Genomic DNA, 25,557 nt, shown 5'->3' with positions numbered 1-25,557 from the left:
ACTACTGGCTGAGAGCTAGCCATGTGATGTTAGGATGGAGGGGAGAGCAGAGAACCGGAGTAGAGGAGTGGAGCCAGCCATATTGCAGGGGGCCCGTGAGGGCGCAGCGTCACTGCCGCTATACACTGGGAACCTCTCGGCTTCTGCACGCGGCCGCCCGTTCTCTGTCTTCTCCCGTCCACCCCTCCAGCGTCGTCAGCGCAACGCCCCGTACTCCATGGCGGCATCCGCCGTACCGCTGTCATCGCAGCCCCGGGGCGCTGCGGGCAGCGCGACGCTGAGCCCCACACGTATATCGAGGCTGCAGGAGAAGGAGGAACTGCGGCAGCTGAACGACCGGCTAGCCATCTATATCGACAAGGTGCGCAGCCTAGAGGCAGAGAACAGCGCGCTGCAGCGGCGCGTCTTCGAGCGGGAGCAGGTACGCAGCCGCGAGAGCAGCGGCTTGAGGGAGCTTTTCGAGACGGAGCTGGCCGACGCCCGCAGGATGCTGGACGACACGGCGCGGGAACGGGCCAAGCTGCAGATAGAGCTGGGCAGGTTGCGCGCCGAGCACGAGAAGGTCCTCAGCAGGTGAGCGGGCTGGAGGACGCAGGATCCTCCTTTCCTGTAGAGGGAGGAGGGTGCGGGCAAAGCGCGAAGTCCCCTCGCAGCCCGGCTGTTGTGTGCCGGCGGCCGCCGGGCACGGAATGAATGAGCGCAGAAGGCTCCGCCTCGCTGCGGCCGCAGCGCCTCGCCGCGGCCGCAGCGCGGCCCTGTATGGAGTCCGCGTCCGTACGCAGAGCCCTGTGCGGGGCCCCCGGGGCAGGGCGGGGGGTTGCCGTTCCGCCTTCCCCCCCGTGCGGCCTCGGGGGCGGCGCGGTGGTGCTGAGTGTCGGTGTGGGGCGTTCGTCTGTCTAAAGCCGCTTTCCGTTGGCTGTTGACGGAAAGGCACGAGTGTGTGATAAGCAGGGCTTGTTTAAAGCCCCGAATAAATACTTTCTGTAAGTTTTTTTAATGAATGTTCAGGTGAAGGCCGGCTCTGTCACCAGGTAGTAGGAAAAAATCGCGGTGAGGCACGGTCTGCCCAGGGAGGTGACGGAATCACCTTGCAGGTGTTCTGGAAACGAGCAGCGATGGCACTGAGGGATGTGGGCAGTGTTATGGTGCGGATGGGCTGACGGTTGGACTCTGTGATCGTAGAGGTCTTTTCCAGCCTTAGCGATCCCATGATAATCTCAGAATTGCAAGTTTTGTGGCACAGCCCGAAGATCTGCACAAAGAACTGATTTCTTCCAGTAAGTGTTGGTTCTTGAAAATCAGACTTGATTCTGTTGCTTATCTTGTTCTGATTATACTGATGTAAAAAGCTTGAGGAAAAGAATCTTGTGTAATCAGTTAATTCTGATTTTCTCTTAAATCTGGTCTCAGTTCTGAGTTTCATAATGAAAAAGACACTCATGTAAACGAACACACAGCTGTTTCCACATCTCTGCAGGCAGCTCAGTGCCTTCTGGGCTCTTTGCTTTTACATAACATGTGGTTCTGATCATTGAGTGGTCCTTCTAGTTACTCTTTGGTGACCATTGGTACACTTCCATAATAAAAACAAAAAAACAGATGGAAAAGGGGAGTGCACTGTAGCTACAGATGGGCACCCACGTAGAAGACCAGGCAGGGAAAGTATTTTGGCTTTGCAGAATACTTCTGGATGCTGAAGGGGGATTCACCTCATCTAGAAGGAGCACAGATGGTTGGCTGTTCAGTTGTCTGACGTTGAGCAAAGAGAGTCACAGTCCACCTATCCGTTCTCTGCTATTTGATTTTTTTTTTTTGTGGAAACCTAGTTGTTCTCACAACTCTACTTTCTTTAGGTGGTAGAATGTTCTGGTGTGCTTCGTTCTTTTTTTTTTCTTTTTAAATTCCAAGAATCTTTCTGTTTCTTGACTTTCTGCCCAATCATTGCACAAAACTAAAGCTACAGGTACTTTCCAATTTCTGTAGTGGTTTACTTACACTATAAAAATATATGGACTGCTCTGAAAATAATGCCTTCTGTCATTTTCCACAGAAACTAAAACAGCTACAGATAGCATAATAACACTATTAAATAGCTAATTTAGGAAACTCCTCCAGAGATTTCACTGGTGGCTTTCCAGTACTGAAGTACACTTTCCTGTAAAAGCAGACAGTGTGTTAGAGGTAAATTTTCACTGAAAGAAATTGTGATTTATCAAAGATACTGATAGAGGATTTAATGGTCATTGATTATCAGCTGTTGTAAGGTACAGTCACTTATAAGGAAGTAATTTTGTCAGACAGCTAGCTCTGTGCATTTTTAATATAAAAGAGCTAATTCTCTAGTTATTCTGCTTTGCTTTCAGTTGGTCTTCTTTCTCCATCCTTACTCAGAAGTGGATTTCTGAGAAGAGATTAAGCAGTGATAGCCTAAGCAATATTGGTAACAGCTAGGATTACACCTAACTGTTATTGCCTTGTACCTTGAATTGCTCTGCAAGTGTGCAACTCATACTCTGAGCAACTGTTCAGAAGATCCCTATGGCATTCCTGCCAGCCAAGTTCTAACAGCTGTTCCAGGGTTTCCTGTGGTGCACATGTGCTGTGTGGTAATGAGCTAAGGGTACAATCTTCAGCAGCTAATCTAACACTCTTCAAAGTGTTTCAGAACAGGAGTTGAATGGTTTTAAACAAAAGGAGGCATGATTTAGATCAGATGTCAAGGGGAAGTTTTTCACTGAAAGGATGGGGTGGCACTGGCACAGGCTGCCCAGAGAAGCTGTGGATGCCCTGTCCATGCAGGTGTTTAAGGCCAGGTTGCATGAGGCCCTGGGCAGCCTGATCTTGTTCTTCATCTTGCAGCTGGCAGCCCTCCCTGTGGCAGGGGCACTGGAACTTGATCCTTGTGGTGCTTTCTAAATCCAAGCCATTCTACGATTCCTATTATTGTGGGTGATGTTGAGAAGTGAAGGCTGGGGGCTAGGGAACAGCTGAGCTTTAATGTGAACCCTGTCACTGTTCTGTCTACCCTAGAGATGTCATCCCAACAAAATAAGGAGAGGAGTAATTAACTTGTTGCACTGCAATTTAAACAAGTGAAATATAAGAATGAATGATCTAAGCATATGTTTTCCATGTGGGGTAGGATGTAACCACATCCTACAAGTATGTGCCTACTTGCAGTGATAACTTGAAGCAGTGAATTTGGAAATCAAACTGTAGTGACAAATTCCAGCTAGTTATGAAGTGTGAAATCTATTGTTGCCAAATATAGTGAAGTTATGAGAATGTCTATACCAGGGTAGGAACATACAGCAGGCATCTGATAAAATAACAACTCTACGCAGCTTATTCTTCATCTCTTTTGAAGCTTTGATGCCTGTTTTTGGGTTTTGTTTTACATTCCATAGGGTTTTATTTAACAAACTCATTGTGTTCTGCAGAAATTTTGTGAGCGCTACTATGGGCACTGAATAAACAGGTTTGTAATGTGGTGTTTTTACTGAAAATTCAATATGTGGTAGCATTTTGGAGCTGTACTCTCATCATTTTGAAGTTCTGTGAACTCTTTACTCCTGTTTTAAAATTTGTTTGGTCAAGATTATGATATGTATAAATACATCTGGCAAAGGAGTCTGCAGCTGTGATATCACCACTCATGGATTGAATCAACTGATCACAGGTGTCTGCATCTTGAATTATCTAATAATTAGATATGGAAATAAGTATGGAAACACATCAGACTTCAATGAACTGTAAGTGCTTATACTTGAATCTTCTTTTTGAACCTGTAAAAATAATGAATTTTGAGCAGCGGTTTAATCTACATAGTTCTTGTGCAAAGGGTCTGCTAAAATTGATGGTTACAGTTCTTGAATTCACATGGTCAGCTCTCAGAAAGGGGTGAGTGGTGGGGATGGTCATATGTTTAGCCAAAATTTCAAACAGTTACCATTTCCAGCTGTTTAAAGTTGATGAAATAAGTTGGAACCGAGTTACATATATTAATTTACATAAATGGTGAGCTTAACCAGTGGTGTTTATTGTTGTGTTGATACGTACACAGAATCGTTAATGCTTTCAGACAGATACCCCTTCTGTCTTTGTAAATTGTATTCTTTTGAAATGCAGCTTTACTGTATTCTATGCCGTAAGGGAAGAAACATGGGAAAGCAATGCTTGATGTCTTGCTTAACTAGCATGACTAGATTTGTTTCTGCACATACACACATGCCTCCCCAACTTGAGTGGAGAGCAGCACAATGTGTACTACTGTGTAAGCTTATGTAGAAGTAGCTGTGATCTGCTTTATCATTAGTAACACTCGCATAGTTGTTTCACGAATTGTCTGAAAAATGAGTGTTCCTTGAAATTACTGCTGGCGGCTCTTACCTCTAATGTGGCTGCCTAAATACTGTCAGGAATGAATGAGTGCATGTTGGGAAACAAGGAAGGGGTCTTCCCTAGGTTGCTGGCATTTTGCACTTGGTCAGCTTCAATGGAACTTTAATCATGCCCAGGCTCAGTTTGAGGTCTAGCTGCTGCCTGAAAGGAGTAGTTTCCTGCTTTATGTGCATGGTTTATCGGATCCCAGGGGGTTAAAAACTGGTATAAAATTATTTTTGTTTCCAAGGTAGCTTTTCAGCTAGCTTAGTAAGAAATTCAAGAAAATTGCAGGAAATTCTAGGATGTTTCATGAACTTCAGAGTTTACGAAAGAGGAAGGGTGGTTGCAAGAGCATGAAAAGGGAGCCTTCCTCTTTCCCTGAGATTCAGTGGCATGTCTGTTTCTCTGATCTGCACACTTACATTCTCTGGATAATTCACCAGAGCAGTGGTAGCACCAGTGGCATTCTGGGAGCTTTCTATTAGTTTAAAATGAGATGCCACAGGTAACCAGACACAACCGTGGAACCTTAGAATTGTGTGCTTGTTCATTTGCTGTACAAATTGTACAGTGGGAATGGTGAGCAAACTGAGCTGTCTAAAATGATGTACAACATGGAAGTATGAATAAAGCGAAGGTGAGGCATTAAATTCTTCCACGGGGAAAACATGGCACCCACTGACATTCATTGACTCTTGCTGAATGTTTTTGGAAACCATGCTGGCTGTGAGCACAGTGAGGTGGGTGATGCACTTCAGCAGCGGCAGCTGCACCCCTGGGTCACCTCTGCTGATGCAGATTGTTATGTGTGGCAAAGCAGGCACTTGTTCATGATTAGCTAATAGTGGTTACTGTGTTGAAGAAGGGTGGTTGTAGTGAGGATTTGTTCTACCATAAAGTGGTATTGTGATCTTTGTACGTGTTGTAGTTTCCAAGGAAATAAATAGGAGGCATTACTTTCTGAAGAGCAGTTTGTGCAAGGCCTTGTCTAAAGTATTATTGGCTGCAACTTCTGTTAGTGAGAGCAGTGAGGTAATAGCAGTTGAGAGTCTTTCTGCAGTGTTTATGAGTTAAATGATGCGGGCTATATTTCTGAAATACAAGTTCTCCCTGAAGTACAGAGAAAATAAAGAGCAACTGGCTTGGGTTTGGTCAGATCTTAGTTCTGCATTATTTCAAAATAAATTGTAATTCCTTGGATGAATAGATATATGCACTTCAAAGTCCAAAGAGAAAAGCAGGTTTCTTCTTTGAAGAGGCAAGCTAGCGATTAATTCTTACTTCTGTTGCTTTCAAGAGTGTGACTGCTTGGAGTACAGTTTTAGGTAATTGCTGAACATGGCAGCAAGAAAGTACTTGGGGTTTAGCTTTTTTGTAGCTTCAGCTTTTTGTGGTGGAAGAAGCTAGCTGTTGTTGGGACTCTGAAGTTCTTCCTGGCAGAAATTACTAGGTGTGTGAGGCATACATGTGATGCTGAGAGGATTTGCTGATCTTGTTGCTCTTTTCCATATTACTCTAGGGCTGGAAAGACAGTTATGGAGTGCTGAGCCTTAGCCTGGCTTTCAGCATTAAAACTGTTGATCTGTGTTATCGTGATGCTCAGACATTGAAGGCTTGATATGGGCCCTCATCAGTCTCGAAAGATGGAGAGGTTTCTGTTGTGTACATACCATCATGGGACACTTTTGCCTCCCTTTTTTTTTTGCCTCCCTTTTTTTTTTGCCTCCCTTTTTTTTTTGCCTCCCTTTTTTTTTTGCCTCCCTTTTTTTTTTGCTCCCTTTTTTTTTTGCCTCCCTTTTTTTTTTGCCTCCCTTTTTTTTTTTGCCTCCCTTTTTTTTTTGCCTCCCTTTTTTTTTTTGCCTCCCTTTTTTTTTTTGCCTCCCTTTTTTTTTTGCCTCCCTTTTTTTTTTGCCTCCCTTTTTTTTTTGCCTCCCTTTTTTTTTTGCCTCCCTTTTTTTTTTGCCTCCCTTTTTTTTTTGCCTCCCTTTTTTTTTTGCCTCCCTTTTTTTTTTGCCTCCCTTTTTTTTTTGCCTCCCTTTTTTTTTTGCCTCCCTTTTTTTTTTGCCTCCCTTTTTTTTTTGCCTCCCTTTTTTTTTTGCCTCCCTTTTTTTTTTGCCTCCCTTTTTTTTTTGCCTCCCTTTTTTTTTTGCCTCCCTTTTTTTTTTGCCTCCCTTTTTTTTTTGCCTCCCTTTTTTTTTTGCCTCCCTTTTTTTTTTGCCTCCCTTTTTTTTTTGCCTCCCTTTTTTTTTTGCCTCCCTTTTTTTTTTGCCTCCCTTTTTTTTTTTTTTTGCCTCCCTTTTTTTTTTGCCTCCCTTTTTTTTTGCCTCCCTTTTTTTTTTGCCTCCCTTTTTTTTTTGCCTCCCTTTTTTTTTTGCCTCCCTTTTTTTTTTGCCTCCCTTTTTTTTTTGCCTCCCTTTTTTTTTTGCCTCCCTTTTTTTTTTGCCTCCCTTTTTTTTTTGCCTCCCTTTTTTTTTTGCCTCCCTTTTTTTTTTGCCTCCCTTTTTTTTTTGCCTCCCTTTTTTTTTTGCCTCCCTTTTTTTTTTGCCTCCCTTTTTTTTTTGCCTCCCTTTTTTTTTTGCCTCCCTTTTTTTTTTGCCTCCCTTTTTTTTTTGCCTCCCTTTTTTTTTTGCCTCCCTTTTTTTTTTGCCTCCCTTTTTTTTTTGCCTCCCTTTTTTTTTTGCCTCCCTTTTTTTTTTGCCTCCCTTTTTTTTTTGCCTCCCTTTTTTTTTTGCCTCCCTTTTTTTTTTGCCTCCCTTTTTTTTTTGCCTCCCTTTTTTTTTTGCCTCCCTTTTTTTTTTGCCTCCCTTTTTTTTTTGCCTCCCTTTTTTTTTTGCCTCCCTTTTTTTTTGCCTCCCTTTTTTTTTTGCCTCCCTTTTTTTTTTGCCTCCCTTTTTTTTTTGCCTCCCTTTTTTTTTTGCCTCCCTTTTTTTTTTGCCTCCCTTTTTTTTTTGCCTCCCTTTTTTTTTTGCCTCCCTTTTTTTTTTGCCTCCCCTTTTTTTTTGCCTCCCTTTTTTTTTTGCCTCCCTTTTTTTTTTGCCTCCCTTTTTTTTTTTGCCTCAGAAGGAAAGGGTGCTTGGAAGTAAGGAACCCATGTAGCCAAAACCTAAATTATTTTCTGTGATCTGATAGATGAACCCAAGTATTGGGTATGAGCATTCATATGTAAAACACCATTGAGCAAGTGGATCGCACTGAGCAGCAGAAATGTTAATAAATGCTCGAAAACAGGTTTGAGATTAGAGTAGCCTGTGTCTGTTGTGCTGTGTACTACATCAGTGTGTGTTGTGTCATTCGGAGGAGATGGGTTTGGCTTAAGGCTAAGTCTGTTACATAAAGCCCGCCATCTGGTGGCTGTACGGCCTAAATCTCCTCCAAAATGATTCATACAACTTCTTGGTGAGCCTTCTGCGTACCCTTTTGTCTTGGAAATTGTGAGTAATTGCGTGTACTTGCATGTAATCTTGGAAAAGCCACTTAAATTTAAGCTTCTCCTTTTCAAAATTGTGTGTTGATCTGATGCTGGTCTCATTTTACTGAGAAGCTTTGCTGTTGATGCTTGTAAGTGCAGTACTTTGATTTGGAAAGTACTGGCTGTATTCATGCTCTGACCTTTAGGATCTAGTTCTTAAGAGTCTTTACTGGTTTCTAGCTTCCACTTTTTAGTGTTGTGAATTCTATTTTTTTTTCCCCAAGGAAATGTGGTAACTGACATCTGCTAGCTGTTGTCCTAATCCATTTATTCCTGTAGTGTGGCTTACGGCTTGACTATAAATATTTAGTATTTCTATGTGCTGCTTCCTTCACCTGAGAAGTATGGATATTCCAGAGAGGAAATATTTCAACTTTTAGAATTATTTTACTTTTCTCATTTGGTTGCTTTGTTTGCATATGCTTTAGAGAATAATTCCATTTGGGCACCTATATAGACCTGACAACTAGTTTGAACAATAATTTGAAAACAATGTTGGCCTCTTTAAAAATAAAGACACTTCTACCTCATCACCAGTGCAGTTTTGTTGATGGCAGACTATTATGTAAAAAATATTGGGTATCTTTTCTCTGACCTGTGGAATTTAGCCATGATGTGTGATTAGAAGGGTGTTGCAAAATAACTTGCTATACTACAGCTTCTGTTCATGGAGTGTTGTCTTATACATAGTGAACCTCAATTTTCATTTAGAAGCTGGTTTGTTAGTTGAAAGAGGACTGGTTGCAGGGTGGACTGTAGATCTGCACAAGTTCCTGCGTGGGTGAAAAGGGCTACTGGGATTATTTGTTTCCACCGTATGGAAAGGGCCAATTGGTGGGAGAAACTTATTTCTACCTATTAAAACTCTGGGGGTAGAACACTTTTACAGTGGCTTGTGAAGGAGAAAACGAAAGGCAACTTTAATAAACCAGTTACCACTTTCCACGTATACAGCACTTATAAAATCCCTTGACACACAATTTCCTCTATAATAAAGTTTCTACAGTTCAAATGAAGTACTAAGTAATTGTAGTATAAGAGAACAGAACTAAGTAGTTTGTTTAAACAAAAGTAAATTAAATGAATAAAGTGTTTAGATTGCACCTTGTTTTTCTTGTCTACCTTGGGGTATTTCTATTCTTCCTTACTGCTTTCTGTTTTATTCCAGCTGTGCAAAAAAGGATTCTGATCTTAATGCAGCTCAAACGAAACTTCAAGAGGTTGAAGCAGTGCTAAATACTAAGGAAGCTGCGCTGGCCACAGCTCTTAGTGATAAGAGAAGTCAGGAACAAAAAGTTGAGGATTTAAGAGCTCAAATTGTGGAGGTGAGGAGCAGAAATAATTAACTAAGGAACTGCATGTCATTGTGGTAAAATGCAACTTTGTAGCCAAAACAAGAATGCAAATCTAGAACTTAAAATCTGCGATCAGAATTTAACAAAACTATTGAATAGGTGTATGTTCAGTATGGTTCAGTTTATTAGAAGCATGAATGGTAGAGTGCTTTTAAAATTCCAGGCTTGGCAGAGTATAAGGGATCATAGTTCTGTAGATGAACATATCAAGAGGTGAAAATAGACTTAAAACACTGGCAAACTGCTTCTTGGGGGTGACTGAGGTCACTAATATAGATGAGTAACTGGTTCAGTACTGTTCTTCCAGAAAGAATCTGAAAAGTGCAATGGACCATGAACTTACTGTAGGGAGCAGAGCTGTAGCCTTCACTTAACGGACTGCTACAGTCAGTTGTTTGTGCCAGTCCAAACCAACCAAAAGCTGATAGCTTTAAATTGCAGCAAGGAAGATTCCTTAAGAAGACTGGAATAATTATTTAGTAAAAAAAAAAGGGTTGATGAAGCAATGAGAGATGGCTGAAGGAAAGAAGCTGTAGTTGTCTTTCATAATGGGTAATGAAAAATGTATTGAGAACGTGTATTTGATTCTTCCTGAAGATACTTCCTGAAAGCAGTTGAGTCAGAATGCTGGAACTTAAAAGTACTTCCTACTTTTAAATTTGTGATTCTCTTCATTCCTTATAGTTCTGTTTGTGGCACTCTGTCTTCAGGACATCTGATAGCAAGTAAAAAAACCTTACAGTTTTGTTGACCCTTTGAAGTATCTTAATTGTGATTTTAAGCAAAAAGAAAACCAAAACCAACAAAAAAATGCCTTGCATGAGTCTAGGAGACATCTGAAACCAGGAAGCTGTTCTTTGTCAAGTAGAAAAAATGAAGGCTTGTTAAGATGTTTAGTAATTATCATTAGCATGAATCTTATCAGTCTACAGAATCTATAATTCACTTGTGCAAGCAATCACAAAGGAGAAAAAAATCATTGCTTTTAAATACTAGACTTGATTGTCAACCTCAATCTTAATATCTATTTAATGTATCAGTAGGCAGATGAGTTGTTTGTATTATGCGAGTTTTGCTACATAATCGTGCTGAGCTTTTGTGGTTTTTTTCCTAAAGCTTGAGGTTTCTTTAACTACGGCCAAGAAAGAGCTTGCAGATGAAACTTTACAGAAGGTGGATTTTGAAAATCGTTGTCAGAGCCTCATTGAGGATTTGGAATTCCGTAAGAATATGTATGAGGAGGTAAATTTTCTTGGTGTAAAATATTTGTATTTTTAAAGGACAGAGGATAACTGAAGGGTCATTCTGGAATAATAGAATAACTTTTTGAATGCCCATTCTGAGCAGAATTTACTTCTCTTGTATCTGGAAGGTTTTCATCTTTTTATTACAGGCAAATAACATGAACTCAGAGCTCTTATAAATGATGAAATAGCTTTGGTTGTCATGTCACCTCACTGCAACCTCCTTTTGGGTCATTTTAGAGAGTGATAGTCTCCCCAAGCCTCCTCTTCTCCACACTAAACAGTCTTCATTTCCTCAGCTGCTACTCATAAGACTTGTGCTCTGGACCCTTCACCACCAGCTTCATTGTCCTTCCCTGGACACACTCCATGGCCTTTATCTTGTAGTGAGAGGCTCAGCACTGAACATAGTACTTGAGGTATGGCCTCACTGGTATTAAGAACAGGGGGATAATTACCTCCCTAGTCCTGCTGGCTACAATACTGGTACCAAGCCAGGATGCTGTTGGCCTTCTTGGACATCTGGGCTTACTGCTGGCTCATGTTTAGCTGAGTATTGACCAACACCCCACAGATCCTTTTCCCCTTCACAGCCTTGCAGCTATTCTGCCCTAGGCCTGAAGAGTTCCCTGGGGTTGTTGCGATCAAAGTTCAGGACCCAGTGCTTGGTCTTGTTGAATTTCATCCCTTTGGCCTCAGTCCAGTGATCCAGCCTCACCAGATCCCTCTGTAGGGCCTTTCTACCCTTGCATAGATGAACACTTCCCTACTCCTTGGTAGAATCTGCAACCTTCTGTGAGTGCACTCAATTTCCTCATCCAAATAATCATTAAAGATATTAAACAGGATAGACTCCAGTACTGACCCCTGAGGAACACTGCTCTTGACTGCATGCCAACTGGTTTTACGTCCAGTCACTACCACCCTCTGGACCTGACCCTCCAGCCAGTGTATAACCCAGAGAAAGTGTACCTGTTTAAGCCATGGATTGCCAGCTTCTCCAGGAGAATACTGTGGGAGATGGTGTCAAAGACTTTTCTGAAGCCTAGGCAGACTACATCAACAGCCTTTCCCTCATCCACCTCCTTCCCTCATGTTGACAAGCCTCCAGTCCTCTGAGACCTCTCCAGTTGACCAGGAATCCTGATAGTTTGTGGAACCAGCTTGGCAATCACCTCTGCCAGCTCTCTCAGCACCCTCGAGTGGATCTCATCTGGCCCCATGGACTTGTGGCAGTCCAGATGGAATAGTAGGTCTCTAATTGTTTTCTCCTGAATTGTTGGGTCTTTTTTCAACTCTCCATCCCAGAGTCCCCATCAGGAAGCTGAGTGCCCCAAGGATAACTAGTCTGAGTATTGAAGACAGATACGAAGATGGCATTGAGAACATCAGCTTTTTCCTTATCAGTGGTTTTCTTCCCTGCCACATGCATTGAAGGACAGAGATTGTTCTTCACCCTCCTGTTACTAATAATGTATTTGTAAAAGCTTTTTTTTTTTTTTTTGTCTTATGCTAGAGTGGCCAGGTTGTCCACACTAGCCTTCTGCCTCTCTAGTATTCTTACTGTATATCCTAGCAACTTTGTACTTTCCCTGAGTTGCCTGTCCCTTCTTCTACTGGAGGTAATTTTTTTTCCTCCAGAATCTCAGCAAAAGTTCCCTATTAAACTATGCTGATTGTCTTCTCTGCTGGCTCATCCTGTGGCACAGGGGAATAGCCTACTGCTTCACCTTTAAGACTTCCGTCTTGAGGAATGTCCAGCCTTCCTCTACCTCTTTATCCTTTGGGACCGACTCCCAAGGGGTCCTCTCTACCAATGTTCTGGACAGCTCAAAATCTGCCCTCTGAAAGTCCAGGGTAGCAGTTCTGCTGACCCCCTGCTCCTGACTTCACCAAAAATGAAGAACTCCTATGATATCATGGTTGTTCTTCCCAAGACAGCTTCCAGTCACCACATCTCCCACCAGTCGTTCTGTTTGTGAACAGTGGGTCTAGGAGAGCAGGTCTCCTGGTAGGCTCCAGCGGTGTCAGGCTATTATCTTCCACACACTCAAGTCTGCTATGCTGCTTCCTCTGGACTATGTTGTATTTCCTGCATAAATCAGGGAAATTGAAGTCCCTCACCAGAACAAGGGCTGGTGATTGCATGACTTCTTGTATTGCTTGTAGAATGCCTTGTCTGTCTCTTCATCCTGGTTAGAATGTCTATAACAGACCCCCATTAAGATGAGAGCCTTCTTGGCCTTTCCCTAGATCCCTACCCATAGAGTCTTGACCTTATTATTCCCAGCCCCAAGCTTTACGGCATCAAAACACTTTCAAATACTGAGAACCACACAACCATCCGCTCCTTGCTTGCCTGTTCCTTCTGAAGAGCTTATAACCATCTGTTGCAGCTCTCCAGTTATGTGAACAATCTGCCCGTATTTCTGTAATGGCAACTAAGTCATAGTTTGCTTGTCACACAATGGCTTCTAGCTCTTCCTGTTTGTTGCCCATGCTGTGTGCATTGGTGTAGATGCATTTCAGCTCAGCTGTTGGCTTTACTCCCAACCCTGATGTCATTCCCCCAGGCTCATCACTAGTGAGCCTAATTTTAACCCCCTCCCCCTTCATACCTAGTGTGAAGTCCTCAACTTCTCTAATAAAGACTCACAAGACTAGCTGAAATTTCTATTACCATCTGCTCATTGGATAATCGGATACTAAAACTTGCTTTTTCTCATTTATTGAATGGTGATTTTGTCTTTTTATTTTCCTTAGGAAATGAAGGAGACGAGAAGAAAACATGAAAGTCTCTTAGTTGAAGTTGACTCTGGGCGTCAAACAGAATATCAGTATAAACTGGCCCAAGCATTGAAGGAAATAAGAGAACAGTATGATGCACAAATGAAACTGTACAAAGAAGAGCTCAGACAGGCTTATAGTAACAGGGTGAGAATGTTCTTTCATGCAGTTGTCTGATTTACTTTATTTTGCTTTGTTTAATGGAGGGATATCCTAACACAATTTCTTAGATTTCAGAGGATTTCATTTTGGCATTTGGGTTAAAATCACCATGTTTTTGAAGGTAAATCTGCATTTGTAGATTTCATTTTGGAGGCAGGGTTAAAACTTAAACAGCACAACAAAATAGGTATAGAGGGCACTGTGTAAACGAACTATGTGGAAGAAGACTTGTATTGAGATTACTTTGAATTCAAGGAAAGTTGTGTTTATTATAAACAGAACAGTCTCAAATCAAATAATAAGTGTAGTGTTTGGTATTTTGTGTAAAGCTTAATCTGTAGCATGGCTTACTGAGAAGACAGCACTCCCAAATCCCTAGACAGTATATATCAAAATTCTTGTGTGGAGACCTTGACCACACCCAGTCATTTCTGCATCTATAGAAGGATGAAACTCTACTCAAACTGAGATCAGTTATACTTCATCATTTCCTTCCTCTACTGCGATTCAGCATTTTTGTAATTTTTGTAAGGAAGGATCCTGATGTCTCAACTGAACCTGATTCTTGTGGCTTCTTATTGCACTTAATGTTTTTCAGAACTGCGTTCAGTATTTTTAAAAACAAAGTTGGAGAACTGTGTAGTTGCTTATCTTTAGGGCTTCAGCCTGACTTGGAAAATCTAGAGAAAAGAAGTTATTTTAGATAAGATCTAGCAAAAATCTTCCTATAATCTGAAAAATCTTTTCTAATTGAGGCTTCCTTTTGGATGTTTTAAACAGTCTAAAAACAAAATTATTTGAACTTGATGTAATAAATTAAAATGAAGAAGCAGTGACTCATGGCATTGGTACCTGTTATCTTAAGGCATGTAACTAATGTGCTCATGTGTCTGATAATCAGCATCAGTTATTTACTCGCTTCTGTAGAAAATCAGTGATTTCAGTTTAGTGTCTATTCAGACATACTTAAAAAACAGTATTTAAATACATAAAGATACATACTGTTTTTTTTTTTTTTTTTAGTAAAAACTAAACTTAGCATTCCAGTTTAAGTAATGTCTTCAAGGGAAACTTTTAATGAGTTGAGTTAATCCTACAATAAATGTTTGGATGGTTGTGTTTTTTAGATAGAGCAATCCAACATGGTAATTGAACTACCACATTTAACCCCTGAAGAGAGAGATGTTTTATTATATATTAGAACTGGAGAGAGGAACTCTTGCATCTTCATATTGTATATGGTTTTGTTTGGAAACGGGGTTTTTTCTTTTGATTAAAGATACTTTGAATTTTAAGTGAATACTTTGAATTTGATGTCTTACCTATTGCAGCTTGAAAATGTTAGACAGTCATCTGAGATGCACAGTTGTACAGCCAACACAATAAGAGAAGAACTTTGTGAAAGTCGTATGCGAATTGAATCACTGTCTTCCTATATCACCAATATTCAGAAAGAGGTAACAAGCTTTTCATGTCTGTTCAGTCTTAATAATCGTTGATTTTTAATGTAAAAGACTTCATTCTTTCCCTTAGTTTGTAAGTATGTTAATCATTGTGTTTTGAATTTGTTTTGTTTTGTTGTTTTGTATGAACTTATTTTTGTAATGTCTTCTTTAGACAAAATTGATCTTCTGTGCTACAGAGGATTTGAAAGGTGTAGGCTGCCATGAAGCATCACATCAACTGCCTCTGCTCTTGACCAGACAAATCAATTGACCTTAGCCAGTCCTCACACACCTCACCCTGCAGACCCTTCACAGTCTTTGTTGCCCTCTTTTGGACACTCCTAATGGCTTTATGCTGTTCTTATATTGTGATGCTGAAATCTGCATGCAGTGCTGGAGGTGAGGCTGCACAGAGCAGAGAGGACAGCCCCTCTCCTCCTTTCCTGGTGGCAGCACAGGGCCTGGTGGCTGCACCCAGGGCAGAGCTAGCCCTTTGGGCTCCAGGGCACACTGCTGGCTCTTGTTCAACTTGCCATCAGCCAGAACACCCTGATCCCTTTCTGTGGAGCTGCTGTCTAGCCACTCATCCCCCAGTCCGTATGTATAACCAGGGTTGCCCCTTCCCTAGTGCAGGATTCACAGAATTTGCAGCATTTGCTCTTGTTAAACTTTGTGTATCTGGTGATTGCCCAGCTCTCTAATTTGCCTAGATCTCTGCAACACCTCTCCACCCTTAATGGAATCAAGAGTTCATCTCAATTTAGTACCAGCAAATGTAGAGAAAACTGAAAAATTTTTTGTAGTACTAGTAAGGATCTGATCCTATTACATAAGGTCTTGTAAGAACTGTGCAAAAACCCTTCTTTGTTTTCTAGATAAGACAGTATTAAGCACAAGCTGTATGTTCTTGACATTCTAAACAATTTAGTTATTTTCTTCAGCATCTGAATGCTTTAGTACAGTATTCAGCAGGCCAGAGCTAAAATAAACAGTCTGCTTGATATCTTCTTCCATATTTGACCCATTTACTATCTAGAGCTATTTTAAAAATTATGAAATTGAATGATCATGCCAGGATTGGGATGAAATTAGAGGAAGAAATGCATCAAGTAGCTACACTTGAGGTTTGTAGAGCTGAAGCTAAATGGACGTAGTGTCAGGTCACAGTATTATAGATCATGCTTGTAGAAGTGTGACAGAACCTACGAAAGTCACACATTCAATGCTAGTTTACTTGATCAAAATAGTCATGTGTGCTGGAAAATCTGGAGTGAAAAGCTGGTCAGATATTAATATTCGCTATGAAGCTCATTTCAGAACCGTACTTATCAGCTGACTGCGGTGAAGACTTTATTTTGTTCCAATAAATAATTAGTAATTTTTTGTTTTCATCCTTCCTATGATTAGTGATGAATTTTGAATTGCATTGCTACTGTATAGTAGGCTCATAGAATTTCAAAATTCAGTGTACTTCAGGTGAAGAATATTCATGCACTTTCCAAACAACTTTGGGTATGAGTCTTCCCAGTTTATACAGTAAAATTATTTTGTAAAATAGGTCAGGTTGTGTAATCAGTGTGCATGAGGTTGCACAAGAATTGGGTTAAGGCTTCTGGCTACTTAGCTCTTATTTCTGCCTTTACATTGTGATTGTCATTGTTCTGATAGCTCAGTCAATGTATTGTTTTTTTCCTTCTAACCTTAGTTAAATATCAGTGTCATATTGCTAACTTAAAGTGGCTGTTAAGTTTAGAAAACTTCTAAATCTGCAGAGGTATGTGCTGTGAATTTCAGCAAATTCTGTAATCGTCTGCGAAACACTAAGCCCCATCTGAGTCTTAAGAGCAGCATCTAGTTACACTGGTCCTCTGCATCAGCCTAGTAGGCTGCTTGTTTTGCTGTCCCTGCACTATGATGACTTTCTGAGTAGTGTGCCTTCACAGCAAATTTGGTGATTTAACCAGACAAGATGGTCTTAGAGCATTGATTTTGTTTTTATTTTTTTCCTTCAATTAAAGTATTTCAGAGAACATCGGGCTGAAAAAATGCACTCAGGGAAAGTAGATCTTAAAAGTGTCATGATTTAGTTATTCTTTGATAAGTATTCCCTTCTGCGTATACAATATTAAGATCATAGAATTGTAGAATTCTATGATCCTTAGAGTTGGAAGGGGACCTCTGATTGCTATCTAGTCCAACTCAGCTGCCATGAACAGGGACATCACAGCTAGAACAGGTTACCCAAGGCCTGATCCAGCCTCACCTTGTAAGTCCAGGGATGGGGTATCAACCACATCACTAGGCAGCCTGTGCCAGTGCCTTGCAAATTAGCTTTCCCTGTGGACCAGTTGCCACTGCAATTTCAGCAGACCTTGAGAATGCTGGTATTCACTATTCCTTTAGACAAACTTCTTCAAGAACTTGGAATTGGCAGCAGTAAACTGAGGCAAGGAACGTACATTTGAGACCTGAAAAACAGTTATGTACCACAAGCTTTGAAGTTCACCAAGCTCATTTTCTTTGTGTCCTACCCAGTGTTATTTTTAAACACGCTGACTTTTTAGTTCCATTCTTCTTCAGCTGTGGTAACACTGAATTCGTTTTTCTGAAATGTGAAAATGTTTGCCTTCTGAAATATGTTGCAAATTTCATTGGGACTTAAGGTGTTAAAGAAAACATGGAGAACAGGATGATGAATGTGTGTGGGCTTGAATTTGGAGAGAGAGAAAGAGGATGCCTAGCCTGGTATTTTGAACTTCAGATTACCAGAATAGTGCAGTGCTTTGACATTAGAGTGAGCTATCCTTTAGATCACTGTTTTTCAATGCTTTCTAGTGTAGAGCATGGCAAGATAGAGTGCATGAGCTTGAGGACACCTTGTCCAAGGAACAGGAAAACTTCCGCAGAATACTGGCTGAGAATGAGAGAGAAGTGACAGAGATGAGAAATCGAATGCAGCAGCAGTTTAGTGACTACGAACAACTTCTGGATGTTAAACTGGCGCTTGATACGGAAATCAGTGCATACCGGAAATTGCTGGAGAGTGAAGAGGAGAGGTATGAAAGAACGTGGCAACATGGTGACACTGTGTGCTTGCTTGTCTAACTGTTAAAAGGCAGTTCTTACTGGGTGTGCATTCATTAAGCCCTTTACTACTGTTAACAAAGCATTGTTCTTTGCATCCTTGTGTCTGATACACATTTAGCTCTGTGAGAGAAACTTTCTTGAGTATCTGACCAACTGTTCTGCAAGGATACAGATATTATTCCTCTATCGAGACGTAGCCCTGAGTTGTTACACAAGTTGCTTTAAGCATGGATTAATTTGATACTGTCATAGCTATTGTGATAACCTAATTCATCAGATAACTACAATTTCTACACCTGACTACGGAGTTCAGCAGCACTGAGAAATTTGACTTGGCAAGTCACAGTTATTTGAAATTGTGTTATTTTTTTTTTTTTTTTTTTACTGGCACTCCTCTCCTCTGAGCTAATTCTTCTGTGTGGGGATGAAGTACCAATGGTGGTGGTTTTGCCACTGATGTTTTTGTATAAATTTAATATAAATTAATATAATTTAATATAAATTTAATATAAGTTGCTGTTTGTGAGCTTTTTTGAACTTAGTACAGCTACCCAGGAGTGCAGTAAACATACGCAGATGATTTTATGATGTTAATATAGTAGTCTTTTGTACTTCATGTCCCTGAGCATTAATGAGCTGTTTGAAGAATTAAAATGTTGTCAAAAGTAGTTACAGCTTCAATTCTGATGTAATGTTTTTTGTTTACAATGTTCCTCTACCTTTAGCTATGTAATTCTATGGGAACAGGAGAAGATATGGAGAAAGTTTTTAAATGAGGGTAGAATAACTTGTTTTGTTTCCTTTTACTTCCTGATGGAGCACTGGAAGAGGCTGCCCAGAGAGGTTGTGAATTCTCCTTCACTGGAGATTTCATGACCTGTCTGGATGCCTACCTGTGCAGTCTGCTGTAAGGGGGCCTGCTCTGCACAGGGCTAGACTCAGTGATCTCTAGAGGTCCTTCCAACCTCTACAGTTCTGTGATTCTGATTCTTTCTTCAATTTAGGCTCAGACTTCCTTCAGGCCCATCTTCTCGAGTGGCAGTTTCACGAGCTTCATCAAGCCATAGTGTACGTACCACCAGAGGAAAGAGGAAGAGAACTCATGTGGAAGAATCTGAAGCCAGCAGTAGTCTCAGCATCTCCCATTCAGCTTCTGCCACTGGAAATATCTCTATTGAGGAGATTGATGTTGATGGAAAATTCATCCGCTTGAAGAACACCTCTGATCAGGTTTGAAAGTGCTCATATCATGTCTTTACAGTGGGCTGATTAGGTAGAAGACTTTCTCAGCACCATATCACATCTCAGGCTTAATGTTGACTCTGGAACTAAGGCTCTATAAATGAGGGCCATTAAAAATTAGTGTGTCACAGAATGTTCTTTCCAACCGTATTCTCTGTTGGTAACAACTTCCTGATTGTTTTTAATGGTTTCAAGGTGCCAAATTCTTTAGAGTTCTGCTTTGCCAGATGATCTGGCTTCACAGTTATGATTATCATTGATAGCCTAAATTCAATTTGCACTATTTCTTATCTTCAGAAGTTTCTCTCTGCCTTAAGAAGGCCCAAAAGAAATAGCACTGATGCAGAATGAAGATCTAAACATCTGTGAAGGTCTAACTGATTAGTTAGAGACACTCTCTAATACTTGTGTATGTCGTCTTTAAGTTATACTTTTCCTTCTTTCCTTGGTTGCATTTGCAGTTTTTGGAAGGAGCATATGTGCTCATTCCAGAACTTCTCCAGATTATTTTTCTGTGGATAGGCTGCAGTTTGCATAGTTTGCATCAGTGGGACAGTGGAACCATATTTAAAGGCATTTCGCTTAAAGAAATGTTTTGACTATTACTTGTACTTTTGTTTGAAGGATATCAACTGTTGCATTAAATTGGTCCCTCCCATGATATGACTTTTAACTTCTGTTTAAGGAGAAAAAAATAATCCTGTGTTGTTTAAATGTTTGTAAAGATGACTTTAACATGCCCTAGTGTGTTAAGACCTCCCATTTTTCCCTAACCATTTTTTTCAGTAATTTCCCTCTGCATTGTACCATATGGGATTCCCTTCTATTATAGGTGACCTCTAGCTATACATATGTTTATCCATAGCTGAGTCATCAGCTCTAGGTAGCCACATATAATTCACAGTTATTGCACTTAGCCAGACATATAGTTTTGAGCAACAGTCTGTAGTGCAGTGTTCTAAATTGCATGTGGGAATAATCAGGAGTGCTAGACAAAGTGTAAGATTTGTAAGGTTTAATACTTGTGCATTTATGTAGGCTAAGGTATAAAATAAAACCTGAAGCAAACTAATAAACACTAATTCAAAAAAAAAAGTGACATCAGAATGGAAAAGCGGAATGTATTGAAATTTAACCTGGAATAAGAAAAGATCAGCTTGACTAAAACTGTAGCTATTTATGTGCTGAAGGCAAATCAAAAATTTTATATGCATCATGTCCATGTGTGTAAATTACCCTACATGTTTAACACAATAACTGCTCACAGAAACTTTTTATCCTTCTTGTTAGGATCAACCTATGGGAGGTTGGGAATTGATCAGAAAAATAGGAGACACTTCTGCTATTTACAGATATACCTCAAGATATGTACTGAAGGCAGGACAGACTGTTACTGTAAGTTGTCAAGCTTCAACTGTTCAGTTCAAACTGGCTTTAGGTCAATTCGTGTATGTCAGTAATGTTTTGATTTTGTCCTTCCTATACAAATGTTCAGAAAAAAAATCAGTTATTTGTTATTTAGCATTCATTCTGTCATATGTTGGGAAGGGTAATTTTTAGTGAACAGAGCCACATTTCTTAGAAACTTACTTTCTATATACAGCAATAATTTTGACTGTAAGTTGGTGCATTTGCATATTCAAAAGTGTCATGTTAAAGAAAAAAAGGAAGGATATTTTAATGTTTAAAAAAAAAATTTTTTTTTTTCTTAGTCGGAAGAGATTCAATGGTGTTGCCTAAAATGAAAGTGAATTATGTAAGACTAGCAAGTAATATTCATTTGTGACTTTGAACAGATTTGGGCTGCAAATGCTGGAGTAACTGCTAGCCCTCCCACTGACTTCATCTGGAGGAACCAGAATTCCTGGGGCACTGGTGAAGATGTGGAAGTTGTGCTGAAAAATTCTCAGGGGCAGGTAAAGTAACTCAGATGTGTCAAACTTGCATTTGACTATATTGCCACTCCAGCATCTAGTCTTGTAAAGACAGTGGTAGAACTACTGTTAGTTCTTTGTACTTCAGTGCATGTGAGAGTGTAGTAAAATTTTCTCCTGCTGCTTTTAGCCAAGCATACTATGCACTTTTCTTGAACTTAATTGTAATATAGGGGTGCAGTGTTGAGAAAGCTTACAAATTTTATATACTCCCTTGTTTGCTAAGAGAATGATTTGTTCTCACGTTTCCCTGATGGGGAGTGCCTAAATTTTGAAGGTAAAAGATATTAGTGAACTTTTCAGTGCTCTGTTTTTATTTTGTTCCCATGAAAACTGTGTTAATGAGGAGTTAGGAAAATAAGTGTTAATTTTAAGTAGATCAGTGACTATGACATGCAGCAATTGAAGTAAAATAATAAAATACAAATTTCTTGTAATAGTTACGGGAAAAAAAGGCTTGACATGTGCATTTTTAGGAAGTTTTTTAATCGTTAAGGGATTTAAAACTGAAGTGTTAGGAATGCTGTTTATATACTTCCACGTGCTGCATTGCATAGACAAACTCTGCAGTTAGCTGTCTGAACAGGTGGCATTCCCCTTTCTCAAAATACAAATAGATAATCATCAGCTCTTTAGAGTCAATTATTAAAAATGTACCTCTTGCAGGAAGTTGCTCAGAGAAGGACTGTCTTTAAAACAACTGTAGATGCAGAGGAAGAGGAGGAAGGTGAAGAAATTCTTGAAGCTGTTATCCACCAACAGGTATTTTGTTAAGACTTGTCAAAACTACTGTCTTAACAAATTTGCTTAGATAGAAAAGGAAAAGATAAAAGCAGTGATTTCTTTTTTTTTTACACAAGTATCATAACTGTTTGAGCATGGGTGTTCTCTTGTTTTTGTTTTGTTAAATCAGTAATTGAATTAAAACATAACTTTTTAGAATTATTAAAATTAGTAGGAAGAATTCTTCATGTATTCCCATGATGGTGGACTATTCGAAAAAATTTTTAAACTTAAAATTTTGAAATTTTAGATATGGGATATTTTCTTAAACTTTCTGATGCAGTTGGACTGAGGGAAATATATGCCATATAATATATGCCATTTGCCTTCAGTTAGTTCACATAAAATTGTAGTTGCTTACTTAGGGAACTTACATCTTTCATTTCCTCTAGGAGAGAAAATGTCAGGCATGATGAAAAAAATGCAACTCTAAAGGCAAAGGTGTGAAATTGCAGTGGCAGTATAAAATGTTCTGAAACATGGGAGAATACTCCGATACAGTGTACTGAGTAGTTTGCATTCTGAGTTTTGTGTTACTTCTTTAACCAAGTAGCTTTTCTAAAAAGACAGTAATTGTAATGGACAAATAAGTTCCTCTAAGGCCAAGGTCACATAATCATAGATTTCTTAGTGTTGGAAGGGACCTCTGATTGCCATCTAGTCCAGCTCTGCTGCAAAGAACAGGGATACTACAGCCAGTTCAGGTTGACCAGGGCCTGATCCAACTTCACCTTAAAAGTCTGCAGGGATGGGGCATCAACCACATTACTAGGCAACCTTTTCCAGTGCCTCACCACCTCACTGTAAAAGATTTTTTTCCTAATATCTAACCTAAATCTACCCACTTTAAGCTTGAAACCATTTCCGTTTTTCTGCCACCACAGACCCTGCTGAAGAGTCTTTCCTCTTCTTTCCTGTAGCTCCCCTTTAGATACTCAAATGCCGCTCGCAGGTCTCCCCGCAGCCTTCTCTTCTCCAGGCTGTTCAGCCCCAGCTCTCTCAGCCTTTCCTCACAGGAGAGGTGTTCCATCCCTTGGATCATTTTTGTGGCACTCCTCTGGGTGTGCTTCAACAGGTCCATGCCTCTCCTGTACTGAGGACTCCACATCTGGACGGAGTACTCTAGGTGAGGCCTCACCAGCACAGAGCAGAGGGGCACGATCACCCCCCTTGGCCTGCTGGTCATGCATCTTGTAGATATTTTGCTCCTTCAGCTAAAACTTATTTTCCAGTTATTATGGGTATTAACATTGGTCAGGAGAGTGAATGTAGAACAGTAACTAAAGTTGTGTATGTAAATCTGCAGGAAAAAATGAAGAGAGCTGATTGCTTGAGAAATCATGTTCTTTGCCAGGCATGTTTTTGGCCTGTAACTGAGTTGTATCATAGTGGCACTGGATATAGGTGTAAGCTTTTACTACTGTTTTTCAGAATTGAAGTGCTTCTTGTGATAGCTGTGGTTTCTGGAGTGTGTTCTCCAGCTAAAGCATTGTTAACTCTTCAGCAAAAGAAATGCTACAGTGGATTTTTTTAATATAAAAATTTCTGAGGTATTTGTATATGCTCACTACTGTATTCACCAGCTGTGTAATCTCAATGATGCTTTTAGCTATAAAGTCCAGTATGACCTTTGTTATTTCTGATTGTCATGACTTGACTTCAAGATACCCTGGGTAAGTATGGAAGTCGTAAGGTGTGAGGTGTCCTTGGGGCACAGTAAGGTAAAATGACAACAGATGGTTTCAGGGCAAGAAAATAAAGTTTGAGAATGAGGAAGAAGGCGAAGATGATACTAAAACAGAACCAGTAAGTCTAACGAGTTTATTCAAACAAGAGTAGTTTCAAATTTTCTAGGGAATGTGATTATTGGTGCTATGTAAGAAATGTAGTTTTAGTGGTAAGCTGTGATGAATTGACTTGCATCTGTTCTAATAAAACTTGAAAAGAGAGAGAAAAAGAGAGAAATAAAAATACAGATAGAAAGAGACAGTTCTCACCCTTGGATCCAGCAGTGATTGTTCCTGCTGTGGAGGATCTGCACATCTGAAAGGGCAGCCCTTTGCCTTATTTGTTTTTGTGGCCCTTAAGGAGAAGTAAAGTGCTTCTTCAGAATGTTTCAGAAATGAATCCAAGGTCTCAGATGTCTGCCAGGCCTCCTCTAATGTTGTGATTGAGGTATGGCTCTACCCCTGCACAAGAACAGTTCAAGATTTAATGTATTCTGGAAGTGGGCCGGAGGGGCTTCAGTGGCTATCTTTCTGTCTCTGCTGAAGTGAGTACAGGTGTAGTTTGCCACATCTCTTCCTTCCCCACTAAATCTGCTTGTTGCAATTCAGCAGCTCTGCGTAATCCTCACAGGATAATGAGATCAGTCTGGAGGAATACCTGCCTTGCAAGGCTCCTTCCTCCAACTGTTTCTCATATCATTACTGTGGTAGTCTCCTTTTACTCTTCTACCAACTATTTGCTTCTCACTTGCTTCTCAGTCTCTTACAGTGGTGCCCATCTTCCATTACCTCGTATAACAGGATATCTAGCATTCCTTTACTTCATAGGGTCAAGACATTGTATTACAGCTTGCTTAGACCATACCAGGCTAGTAATTTTATACACTGATAATAGGTGTTATATATATAATTATACTGTTTCTGATTCCTGAATACCTTGCTGTTGGATTTTTTTCCAGTCATGACTTTTCTGTTTGTAACAGGAGAGACCAAGGAAATCTGACAGAAACTGTGCGATCATGTAAACTCTTTCCAGTCATCCAGGTTCTTCAAATAATGGTGATCACTGTCTACAGAATAGCCTTCTCAGAAGCACAGTGTATTTTTGTAGTTTATTTCTGTAAGTTCTTAAGCTGAAAGTCTAATGGCCTTAATTTCCTGACATTGAAAATGAAGTTTTGTAAAAGAAACTGTACCTGTAGCTTGCTGTTAGGATATGAACTGGTGATTCTGAACTCTGTGTACTGTTTGAAAATGACATTCCCTACCCATAGTTTTATATGCCAGTCTTTTTAAATAGAAACTTTAGAAGTTTCTGCATTCCAGGGATTGATTTTTCTCCAGCCATCTATTGTTGACTTCTTTGTATTTAGGTGCTATTTGGGAAGGGAAAGGCATTTTCAATACTATGAACTCTTTTTGTACTGAAGACTTCTTTTAAGCGCGATCAAAGACGAACAACTTTCTTATAGAAAATAGACTTTTTCTAAAAAAGAAAAAAGGGGATAAACCGTAAAATCATGTAAGCACTCAATTCATGAAGGATGCAGTAAAAAAAAAAACAACTTTCTATTGCTACTTTGCTTAGGTTTCTTACTCTGGAAAGGGGATTCATGTTAAACGTGTTAGTTGTATTGTTAAGGTAGTGTATCAGCTTAAATTTGCTTACATGGTTTTTTTGTAACAAAGTCAATTTTAGTATTGATTGCTTTGCTTGCTTACAGTTTTTAGGATCAGATCCAAGTCTTCTAGAAATCTACTCTGTTTCTATGGAAAACAACTGTAATTCTGTCAGTGTGGAAAGTTTCAATTCTTTCTGCATTTATTTACTGTTTGAAAGTTTTGAATAAAGAATAAATAAAGTATGATACTTCATATTAAGGTCTTGAAATTTGTTTTGTGATAAAATGGAATTAAAAGTTGAATGATTGCTAGATAT

At 39.9% G+C, this 25,557-nt stretch overlaps 1 protein-coding gene across 2 annotated transcripts; it reads left to right on the top strand.

The window, feature by feature from the left end:
- On the top strand, positions 1 to 25,499 carry LMNB1 (lamin B1). Of its 2 annotated transcripts, none has more exons than XM_085213539.1 (11): positions 1 to 573; positions 9,021 to 9,177; positions 10,324 to 10,449; positions 13,215 to 13,385; positions 14,732 to 14,857; positions 17,681 to 17,901; positions 18,937 to 19,162; positions 20,465 to 20,569; positions 20,971 to 21,090; positions 21,775 to 21,870; positions 24,602 to 25,499. In XM_085213539.1, the coding sequence occupies exons 1-11, from the start codon at positions 35 to 37 to the stop codon at positions 24,641 to 24,643; spliced, it is 1,929 nt and encodes a 642-aa protein (XP_085069665.1). In that variant the 5' UTR covers positions 1 to 34; the 3' UTR covers positions 24,644 to 25,499. The 2 variants fall into 2 exon arrangements, with proteins under 2 accessions (XP_085069665.1, XP_085069666.1); XM_085213540.1 differs by having other exon boundaries at positions 24,578 to 25,499.
- The last annotated feature ends 58 nt before the right edge of the window (positions 25,500 to 25,557 follow it).

This window comes from Meleagris gallopavo, chromosome Z (genome assembly GCF_905368555.1).
Source record: "Meleagris gallopavo chromosome Z, MGAL_WU_HG_1.1, whole genome shotgun sequence".
Lineage (NCBI taxonomy): Eukaryota > Metazoa > Chordata > Aves > Galliformes > Phasianidae > Meleagris > Meleagris gallopavo.
The sequence above is the reverse complement of the archived record's forward strand: the minus strand, read 5'-3'. Positions and strand labels throughout refer to the sequence as shown.

What these genes read in the sequence shown, in the direction of transcription:
- LMNB1 (XM_085213539.1), top strand. Translation starts at nt 35, where the DNA reads ATGGAGGGGAGAGCAGAGAACCGGAGTAGAGGAGTGGAGCCAGCCATA. An exon ending in TGAAGAACACCTCTGATCAG is followed by an intron (nt 19,163 to 20,464) that starts GTTTGAAAGTGC and finishes CCTTCTTGTTAG; the next exon opens with GATCAACCTATGGGAGGTTG. An exon ending in AAGCTGTTATCCACCAACAG is followed by an intron (nt 21,871 to 24,601) that starts GTATTTTGTTAA and finishes TGTTTGTAACAG; the next exon opens with GAGAGACCAAGGAAATCTGA.